At 29.3% G+C, this 11,198-nt stretch overlaps 1 protein-coding gene across 1 annotated transcript; it reads right to left on the reverse strand.

The window, feature by feature from the left end:
- Positions 1-454: 454 nt before the first annotated feature.
- On the reverse strand, positions 455-4,871 carry LOC121209977 (two-component response regulator ARR18). Its single transcript, XM_041082028.1, has 6 exons — positions 4,191-4,871; positions 2,104-2,180; positions 1,947-2,001; positions 1,297-1,369; positions 1,148-1,221; positions 455-1,008 (listed from the first exon to the last, which is right to left on the reverse strand). Exons 1-6 carry the CDS (start codon positions 4,528-4,530, stop codon positions 455-457), a joined length of 1,173 nt encoding a protein of 390 aa, XP_040937962.1. The 5' UTR covers positions 4,531-4,871.
- Positions 4,872-11,198: the final 6,327 nt, after the last annotated feature.

The raw sequence follows: 11,198 nt of genomic DNA on the forward strand, positions 1-11,198 counted from the left end.
CCTGCTTCAATGCCCTTGAAATCCTAGTAAGCTGCCCCTCACGAATATAATGAATCCGGATTCACCGTCGTGAAGCCTGAAACTGCCAGATCAAAATCAAAATTTCTGGTATTCAAATCTAACTCGGTACTTCAGCATAAAATGATATCATCTACCAAAAAGTTAACAGTACCTCGGGCTTTTGACCCGAAATACATGGTTTTCTTTTAGCTTCATAGATTTTCAATGAGCAGCCAACTTTTGGCGCCATTTATCATTCTCAGCGTATATATCATAAGCAATTCAAGCCACTTTAACAAGGGAAAATACTATTAAGGAAATGCAGCAAGAGTTTCAGACTTAACAGTTATTTCAGTCTTATGCAAGGATGGAAAGCCCTTAGAAACATAAACTGGGTTTTTTCAGTACAGTTTTCTTTTTCTTGAACGGTGCTACGGAAACCTTGAACCTTGTCCTACTTCAACCAATCTTGGAGATCGTTATAGTTAATGCAACCATGAAGATTGTCAAAGTTAAAGCTAGCATCGAGGTTGATTGGTTCATTATCATCCCAATTCAGAAGGGCTTCTATCAGGTCCTCATCTTCTGTCTCACTGCCAGGAAGCACAGGCGAAGTTTCCTGATGTGAACTTGCAGGATAGCTATTTGGAGTCGACAAGCTTTCAGGTGCAGGGTAAAGAGAGGTTTGAGGCTGATGTCCGGAAGGAGGTACCTCTTGAAGGCAGGGATTGGCTTGGCCTGTCGGTACATCATATGTAGGAGGACAGGCGTTCTGCTGGTTAACATAAAACTGTGGTGATGCCGCCACCGTTCCAAAATCAGATGGGCCAGGCATTGTTGCGAATGTTCCTAAACCAGACGAGGATTGCCCTTGCCCATAGGGAAATGCATTTCCAGTAGCTGCACCGCCTAAATGCTGATTGGCCAGTCCAGGGTTTAGATTCATCCTTTGTGATTCCATATACCATAGATAATGCTTCTGGGCCTGCAAAGTCATTGCTTTGGATGCTGAACAAATATATCTAGTTGGCCAAAAGCATAAAAAACAAACAAAGAACATCTAATCTAAGACTTCCCAAAAGGGATTTAAGTTAAAACAATTGAAATTTCAATTTCTACAAAATGATTATAAATTTCCTAAACAAACTCGCCTGAAGTTGCATATAGAGTCTTCCACGAGGTTCCTTTTTGGGTCCTCGATTTCTTTTAGCTTTAGCTCTCCTGCATAATGTATGCCAATAAGCCACAATAGAGAATAAAAATCTTAAACCAGCTAAGCAGATAAGCAAATTAAACCTGTTAGGCTCCTTGTTCTGAGATGGTGAGTTCAAAGGTCTGAGGCTCCGCGCGCCTCCTTGATGTTGAGAAACTGCCGTTTTTAGAACACATGATCAGCTTGAATACCAACATGTCATTCACAAGTTGCTCATCTAAGTTCAAACATCAGTCTAAATAAAAATAAGATATTCCTTCATGTGTTTGAGTTCAATTTGTTTTGCTTTCCGTCACATTCAAAGGTGGGACAGATTATCCTGAAATTTCATATAATGCACTAGAAATTTTTTCTATTACATGTCAGCTGATGCACAAAGTGAACCATAGAGCAACGGAAATAAGGCCGAGAAATATCATAAAAGCCTCTCATTCATAATTGTACATACAATCTAAAGTGAAGAGCCATTGAAATTTTCCAGTTAGGCTTCTATAATTGTACATACAATCTAAAGTGCTACTATAATACAAATACCAGTGAATGAAATGTTCCCATCTTAGAAAGTTGGGGTGCTAGAAAACATCCAAACTGTTACCGTTTCCTAATTAAAAGATGGTCTTTGGAAAGAAATGATATCGAAAAAGTTGTTAAATAAGAACACAATAAAAATGAATCAATTCGCCTGTTTAATATAACATTAAGAATGAAAGCGGGTAGATATAACAAGACCTACCATTTTTGGATGTGTCCTGCCAATCCTTCACCCAAAATTTTCCCAGTCTAAATTTCTGGAATTTAGTAACATTAGGGGAATAAATGATAAACCCTCATAAGGAAAGTTGGTTTTAAGGGCTAAAATGGAAACGCGTAAGTTAAATATAAACACTTACTTGTAAATGACTCTTAACATGGTAAAGATTGAGTCCATCTAAATCCATCAGGTCCAGAATAGTCTTCGGTGTTGCTTCTGAAAATAAGATTTATGGTCAGTTCTATGGATAATTAACAGTTACTTCAGGTGCAAGGTAGCTTACCAGCAGCAACGGCAGAGCCCCACAGTAACTCTAAGAATTCAGTACTATTGAGAAAAATATATACACAGTTGAGTTTCAGAGACCAGAAAGCACAAGCCAAAGTTCAGTTCATGCATGAGGACTACCCGGTAACACATGTCATCCAAAACAGAAGAAACAAGCATGAAATTCTCTAGTAGCAACTTACGAAAGAGCCTGAACAGGATCCAAATTTAAATCACAAAAGAATATGGAAATTACATATAAGCAATTACACAAACAACGACCATAAAAGCAATAAACTAGTAGTTAAGAAGAGGTGAAAGGCTAGGTGGTTGTCATCTAACAATTAAGGTTTACATCCTCTCGTAATTCTCTTTCTATAATCTCACATATATTCTGTATTTGATTAAAGAATGGTCTTTCATTCAGTTCCATCCATGGCATCATGTAATGGTTCATTCGTAGAAAAAAAGTTACTTACAAATGGAGCTCACACCTTATTGCAAGGTCAAACTTTCAGCTAATAGAAAACAGGTCTAACAATAAAACAAGCATAAACTTGCATTTGTTCCCATCAGCAGGCTTGTAGAGTTGCTCTATTTTTCGGTAACGTCAACAGTTAGAATAATGGGAACAAATCCAAAGTCATCAAAACATCTGTGTAACGGTATACAAGCCGACAAACTTGCAGTTGGTATCATCAAAAACATTATTGAAGAAGTCACTTTTCTTCATCATACATCATTGATGCTAAGTAAAACCGTTAGGGAATGACGTAAAGTATTAAACGGAAACTTATCCAAAAAGAGCACGACAAAATACAGGTTGACCACCTTTCTAAAAACATCTGGCAGTGTTCAACAATATTCCTAGAACGAAATGTAACAGTTCCGCAAATATATATATGTGCGTGTGCATGCACACATGCACGCCCGCTCGCCCGCCTACCAATTTAACATTTATCATACAGTTGCTAATCAACAAATATTTCGTCAGCAGCCATCAAGAAGCTATACAAAATACCTAGATTACAGTTAACTCGATCTAATTTAACACATCTGCATAGAAAGGTAGAAAGGCACTACAAAACCTATATGATCAAAAGAATGTCACTTTTGAGCCAATCTTATTTGACATTATCAAAAGAACATTAGTTTCTTTTAAGCAGGCAAAGGTAAGCAATGGGAATGATACGAATTTACACAAAGGGAGAAGAGAAGGCAGAAAACCATCTGTCATAGATGATTTCATTTGACCGTACCTGCTCAAGAATACAAGCTTAAGCAAGATAATAATTACATATACTCAAACAAAGAAAGGAACCTAGCAACATGCAGTTAAAGAAAACAAGAAACTATATGAGGGGAAATTTTTAATATGGATTGCTGCATCTTTGAATGCTTGAAACATATGAATTTTGTCTGAAGATGAAAAATTAGAGGAGGTCCATTTCTCTAAATAAGGATCAAAGAATTCCAGTATTAAATAATTTAAACACCCTTAGATTTGATGGAAAGTAGTAACACATGCTAACAGCAATCCCACCGAACTTACTTCCCAAACAAACAAGCATATAATACAAAAAAAAATTATGGAAAAGAAAAATCTTCGAAGTTTGAGCGAGAAAAATGCAGCTAGAGGGGAATTCAAGCATTCAACATAAAATCTAAAACCACTAAGGCAGCCTGGGGTGCTAGATGCATGTTAGAAATGGATGAATATATGAAACAATCTCCCCTTGGACATGTTAACACTTAAAACAACATGCAGGTTATTTCAGAATGATATAGAGGGGAAAAAATCAAGCAATTTTACGAGTGACTCTCTTGTGCCTACTACACATCAACAAAGATGAACATGATGCAGTCGTTCAAGTATTCACATGTTATATCCATTATCAACTGATCTAACATTTTGGCGACAATGAAGTAGAAAATAAGTGGGGGGAAATGAACACTGACTTTGAGGACCACCAAGCTTGTTGACAGCATCAACGAAATAAGCATGGAGTTCATAAGTCCATCGAAGGCGAGGTTTAATCTCATTAGTCACCATGAGGATAGGTTTCTCCTTTACCACCACCTCGTTATTAACAACCTGATCATCATTAATCTCAACAGGGATAGAACGTCCCTGAGTTTCTTGCAAAGCAAGCAATGTGTTATGACCACCGCCCTGAATTTGGTGGTGGTCACCTTGGTTATCCCCATTCACATCACCTTCATGACCATCCACCGCTTCTTTTCCTTTTTCCGTTCTTTTAAACTCACCAGGATTTTGGTTCACAACATTGTTTTCCATAATCGAATCACTCTTTCACTTCCGCTCTACAACTCAGCCTACAACTCTAGCTCCTGTTTTTTTTTCCCTAAACAACACTGTCTTACAGTGTTGTTGCAGGTTAATTTGCAACAAGAAAACAAGGCTACCCAAGATATAGAACAGGGAAATAAACAAAAACATGGCAATAAAACATACATTACCCGCACAAAACAAGAACAAAAAGCTGTGGACCCACAGTAACTGTGGGGGCCACAGGACTAAACAGCAATAAACAGAGAGAAATTAGAGTAATAAATAAAAAAGTTAAGAACAACAATCCGAAGTTAGACACAACGGCTGATTTGTAATTATCTTGATATTGGTAAAAGAGAGAGTGAAACTGCGGAATAGTGGAAGGGAGACTTTTGAACTAGGACAACCAAGGGAGAGGAAATCGAGGGGAAGGAAAGGGAGGAGGGATAAACTTACATTCCAGGTGGGTGCCAATGCTGACGTTGGTGGCGGAGCATGTGACGTGTACGGTGGGCCGAAGTGGTGGTGCAGTGAGTCAGCAAGAAAAGGGAAAGGCATGCGTTTAGTTTGGTGAGTGAGGTGCATGGGAAGAGAGGCGCCACGTGGAAGAAGAAGTTGTTCGGAGTTTGGTTTTTTGTACTTAATTACAGAGTCCAGGTGGGATTTGGCATTTGAAACTGCCGTCGATGATGACTCAATGGTCATTAATAAGAGGTAAATCCCCCCTATCTTTTACTAGTCAAAAAAGATTACCCAATTCTTCCTTTCTTCAAATACTGTCTTTTTCTTATTGCCAAATTTTCTTCATCCAATTTGGAAAGGTTATGAACATTTTTTTTTTTGTAATTTTGAGAAATTAATCCAAAGGCTAAACTACATACTTATTGTAAATTTTTGTTTTGGTCAACAAAAAAGAAATTCTCAATAATAACATTTCCACTTTTCTAATTTTAGTCACTAAATTAATTTGAAAAAAAAAAACAAAACTACTTTCAAAACGTAAATGAGAAATTTAACTAAAATCAAGTACAAGTGTATAGTAATATTCGCATTTGCTAAATTAAGTACAAGTGACTAAAATCAAAAACTATCAAAAATAATGTTATATTTCAGAAAAATTTTGATGGTCAAAACGAAATGGCAAGTAAATAGTTTTTGTTTTCTTTGAATAACTTATAACCCATAAATAAGATAATAATGTGCTTCAATACACTCGAATTTACATTTTCCTACATTAACAACAATGTTCATGTCAGTTGAGTTAAGATTCAATCGGCAAAGGAAATAGTTTTATATATAACTAGATTTGGTGATTTTTTGTATGAAACAAATTAATAAAAAAAATATTATATAAGATCCAATTGTGGTTTTACTTGAAATGATGATATTGAGATAGTAAAAATTTTAATAATTTAAATTCAAATCTTATTATGCTTATTTATTTTTCTAGATTTTATATAAAAATTATAAAAAAAATCTTAAATGATATTTTAGTCATTATACAATTGAATTGATGTCTAATTGACTCGTAATACTAACTTAGTTAGGGGCTTAATATATAATATAGATTATATAAATATTTTATTATTATTTAAATTATTGATTGAGTTGATATCAGGAATTAATCGAACATCGATTGAATTAAAAACAGGACTTTTATTTTATTTTTATTTTTAAAATTTCAATTAACTCCCTTCAAAATTTTATAAACTCTCATTAAATCTCCAAAGTTTTGAAAATTTAATTAGATCCCACTTTTTTAAAAAATTGTCATTAAACCATTATAATTTTAGAATTTTTAGTTAGATATCAATATTTTAATGATAAAATCCCCACTAGTTTGATAAATGATATAAAAATCAAGTTAAGATAGTTGAAATAGGATAGAGAAGTAATTTAATAATTCTTAAATATTTCTAATGAAATTAGAGTTATATTTGTTTTCATAGAAAAGTGATTTTTTTTTTGCATTTCTCTATGCAAATAATTTTGTTAATGGAAAATAACTTTTTGGTTAGCTGAAAATAAGTCTAATTTTTTAAAAAAATTGTCTTTCTCTTTTGAGAAAGTGTAAATTAATTTTTCGAAAAAAATTCTCATACGAATAAAGTTTTTATATAAAAATTAACTCAAGTTAAATATTATAATAATAAATTTTTAAATTTATTTTTAAAAATATTAAAAAAATTAAAATATTGATACCAAATATTAATTTTCTGTATCATCAAAATATACATATTTATAATTAATGTAATTTATTATTTTAATAAATTATTTGATATTATATTATGTTTTAGTAATAAAATTCAAAATTAATTTTAAATTTTAAATAATATTCTAAATATTTTTATTGAAAATTATTTTATTTTAATATTTTAATAAATACATTATAAATTATAAATATTAGTAACGAATCTTTTATACTATAAAATATAAATATGAATATTTACTTAAGTTCTGCTTAGCTTCGTTTATGCCTTCCGTTTTTAATGTGATACTGTCCACTCTTTATATATGCTATATATTAATTTCTACTTAATTTTAATTAGGCATTAGTTATTATTATTAAGTATATATAATATATTATCTTATTATAAAATAGATGTCAATTGTCAAGGGGGAATGCTTCTATAATATTCCGTAACAAATGCAATTTATATTGTGTTTGTTTAACTAAAACAACTTTTAAAAATAATTTTAACAAAATTTGCCATACAACAAAATCTATTTTACGCATAACATCCAAACATCAGAAAATCAATTCATTTTCCAAAATTTATTTTTTAGAAATTGTTTTTAATTAAACAAACACACTCAAAATTCGCGAAGAATTAAAAGAAGGGGGATAATATAATTTTTTACCCCTTTAATATCTGTACTTTTTTTTTCATCTTGGCACTTGAACTTGACAATTAGGTCCATTTTGGTATCTGGAGTTGAAAAAATATAAAAAGTTTAGTGATGTGTCACTCTAATATTGTATCACATCTTGGTTTTTTAAAAAATATTTAAATTTTCTAGTGATGACATTGTACAATATTAGAGTGCCACACCCATTGTTTTAATATCTTACCGATGGTTGAACAATCAAACCACTAATTTTCGATTCAATTGATTCGACCGTCAGACCAATAATAATTAAATAATTAATTAAAAATTATAATAAAAATTTATTAAATTGGTTCAACATGTTCAACTGCTGATTTTTGTTCTAATTTTCTATTTTTTTTATCAATTTCATGTAGTTCCTAATTCAATTGATTCAATCTCTTTGTTTGGACTGTTATACCAATCAGTTCTCGATACAATTAGTTCGATTGACCAATTCAATTTTATTCTAGTAACACTAGTCACATCATCAAATCTTAATAAAATTCAAATTCAATGACCGAAATGAATCTAATTGTCAACTTCAGGTATTAGAGTGGACAAAAAAAGTACAAATATCAAAACAAACTTAGTTGCCAAGTTCAGAAGTAAAAAATTATATTATCCCCTGAATAAATTATTCATTTACAATTTTAACTACTTTTACCAAAGCTTTATTTTAATATGTTTTATATATATTTATTTTAATTTACACAATTTATTATCTCCATCAATTGTATGTATTAATAATATTGTTTATTGAGTTTCAAATGATATATTTTATTATCTATTGTATGTTACTTTAAAACACTCATCTATATTCTAAATTTGTGGTTTTCACATGCATATGCCTGTGATAGGATTTCTTGTTAGTATATTATAACCCTTGACTGAGTTGGTGTCACGGGTTAACCGACTTGATACTCGGTTAAGAAATGACTGTTGTACCCCTTTATTAAATTAGTACTATTATTATTTTGATGGTCTTTTAGTCTTTTCATACTTTTACATGGTTTTTAAATAAAATAACTAAAATTAAAATATCTAGGAATTGAACTTGACTTTAATGGATTTATAAACAAATTTTTTACCACCACACAAAAAATAATTCATGGGTAAACTTAAAAAAGTTAACTTTTAACATAAAATATTTTTTCTCAACTAATTTGTGTATCTATATCTATTTATACCATCATTATCTGTACTATCAATAAAATCTCTAATTATGTTAGTATTACAAGTCAATCAAGCACCAACTTGGTTAGAGAAATTGCAAAAATGACATTACATAATTAAAATAAATTATATTATTTTTGGGTACTTTAGTCTTTATTTTAACAAAAACCAATAAAAATATGCATATTATAGGAGTTGAACATATGCCAATTAAATTAGTAAAATCTTAAATTTACTATTCAACAAAAGTTTCATTTTATTATTTTTCATGTTTTATTTTAATAGGCACAATTTATTACTTTCATTAGTTGTATAAAATCTTTAACTGAGTTGGTGTTACCAGTCAACCAAGCATCAACTCGATTAGAGAAATTACAAAAATGACCTTTTGTAATTAAAATAAGTTATATTATTTGAGGGTACTTTAGTATTTTTATTTTAATAAAAACCAATAAAAATATACATATAGTAGGATTTGAACTCATGCTAATTAAATTAATAAGATCTTAAATTTACCATTCAACTAAAGTTTCATTTTATTATTTTCGTATGTTTTTAAATTACTATGCACAATTTAGTCTTTTAATTTTAATAAAAACCAATAAAAAATATACATATAATAGGAGTTGAATTCACGCTAATTAAATTAATAATATCTTAAATTTACCATTCAACTAAAATTTCATTTTATTATTTTCATATGTTTTTAAATTACTACGCACGATTTATTACTTTGTCAGTTGTATAACTATACTATTAATAAAGTTCATGACTGAATTGGTGTCATGAGTCAACCGACACCAATTTAGTTAGGAAAATTACAAAAATGACATTCCATATTAAAAAAAGTTATATTATTTGAAGGTATTTTGTCTTTTTAATTTTAAAAAATAAAAATATACATATGATGGGATTTAAACTTATTGCATTAGAAAAGCTTCAGATTTATTACTCAACCAAGACTTTATTTTGATTTACAAATACATTTTAATTTTATTATACACTATTTGTTATCACCATCAATTTTATATTTATACTATTAATAAAATTCTTGTCTAAGGTGATATCACGAGTCAATCGGGCACCAATTTAATTAGGAAAATTACAAAAGTGAGCATTTGTATTTAAAATAAGTTAAAGGCACTTTAGTTTTTTATTTAAAAAATAAAATAAAATTGCACATTGTTGGATTAGAACTCATGCTATACACAACAATAAAATATTAATTTACTACTAAACCAAAATTATATTTTAATATAATATTTACATTTTAATTGTATTTTAAGTATGTAGTTTTCACAATTATATGCGTGTGATAGGTATACTAGTATTGATAATGTTATTGATTGCGATAGTGTCACGAGCTAACTCGACATCAACTCAAGATTGATGATAACACTGTGATAAACAATTGTGATGCATTTAATATTCTTTATTTAATGTGTTTACGTGTTTAAATTCTATAATAGTCACAATTTAATTTTTTTTCTTTTTAATATCATACATATTGCATGCGTTATTATTGTTAATTAGTTTCAAACCATACATTTTATTATTTATTGTATGTTGTTTTTTAAATACATCTTTATGTTCTAACTATGTAGTTTTCGCATGCATACATGTGTAATAGAATTTCTAATATTTATATAAAGTGCTTTATTGAGTTTAGTGTTACGACTTAACTCAACACTAATTCAGTTAAGAAATTGCTTAAAAATCTTCTTTTAGTAAAGACTGTAATATTAATATGATCGTGTTTTTCATCTTTTATTATTTTTATATGAAATGTTTATATAAAATAACTAAAAATGCAATGTCTAATGATTGAACTAGAGTCTAAAAAGTGTTTAATCATAGGCAATTTACCATTTCACCTACAACTCAATATACAAAACGGATATAAGGGGGGGGCTGGCAGTGGCCTTGGCCCCCTAAAATGGAAAATTTATATTTAGGCTTTCAAATTAGTAAATATAAAATTATACTTTGGCCCTCTTAAAATTATAGAAATTTATTTTTAATTCTTTAAAAATTATAAAGATATAGACTATAAAAAATTAAAATTTCATTCGGTCCCCTAAAAATTTGTTATGGCTTCGCCCTGTTAATATACACAAATTTTTTATAAATATAAATTTAATATTACGTTTTCTTTTACATAAATAGTAGGTATGATAAAATTTAGATTATTTTATTTGTGTCACTCACATAATAAATGTTATAGAACTATAATATTTAATTTTAAAATTTTGAAGGAAAAAAAATTACTCATCTACAATATATATATAAAAGAACAATTTGAAGAAACTTTGAAGTTGGATTTTTTATCGTATTATTAAATTGAAATATTAAAATAATTAATTATTATTAAAATAGTTATAATTTAATTTAAATTTAATAGTTAAAATTTAACTTAAACTATTGTGATAAAAATTGCAAATAATGATATTTTCATTATCATTGTTAAAATAATTATAACTTCATTTAGATTCAATAGTTAAAAAATGTTAAGGTAAAATACTATGATAATAATTATGGAACCTCAAGTTATAATTTAATAAATTAGATTTAATAGTTAAAATTTATAATTTAAATACGATAACTCAATTAAATAAAAGATTGATGTAAAA

This window comes from Gossypium hirsutum, chromosome A11 (genome assembly GCF_007990345.1).
Source record: "Gossypium hirsutum isolate 1008001.06 chromosome A11, Gossypium_hirsutum_v2.1, whole genome shotgun sequence".
NCBI classification, from domain to species: domain Eukaryota; kingdom Viridiplantae; phylum Streptophyta; class Magnoliopsida; order Malvales; family Malvaceae; genus Gossypium; species Gossypium hirsutum.

Coding starts and splice junctions, on each gene's coding strand:
- LOC121209977 (XM_041082028.1), bottom strand. CDS start 4,530: ATGGAAAACAATGTTGTGAACCAAAATCCTGGTGAGTTTAAAAGAACG. Junction 1,370..1,946: donor GCAGGACACATCCAAAAATG/GTAGGTCTTGTT, acceptor TAAAAACGGCAG/TTTCTCAACATCAAGGAGGC. Junction 1,009..1,147: donor CTATATGCAACTTCAGGCGA/GTTTGTTTAGGA, acceptor ATATTTGTTCAG/CATCCAAAGCAATGACTTTG.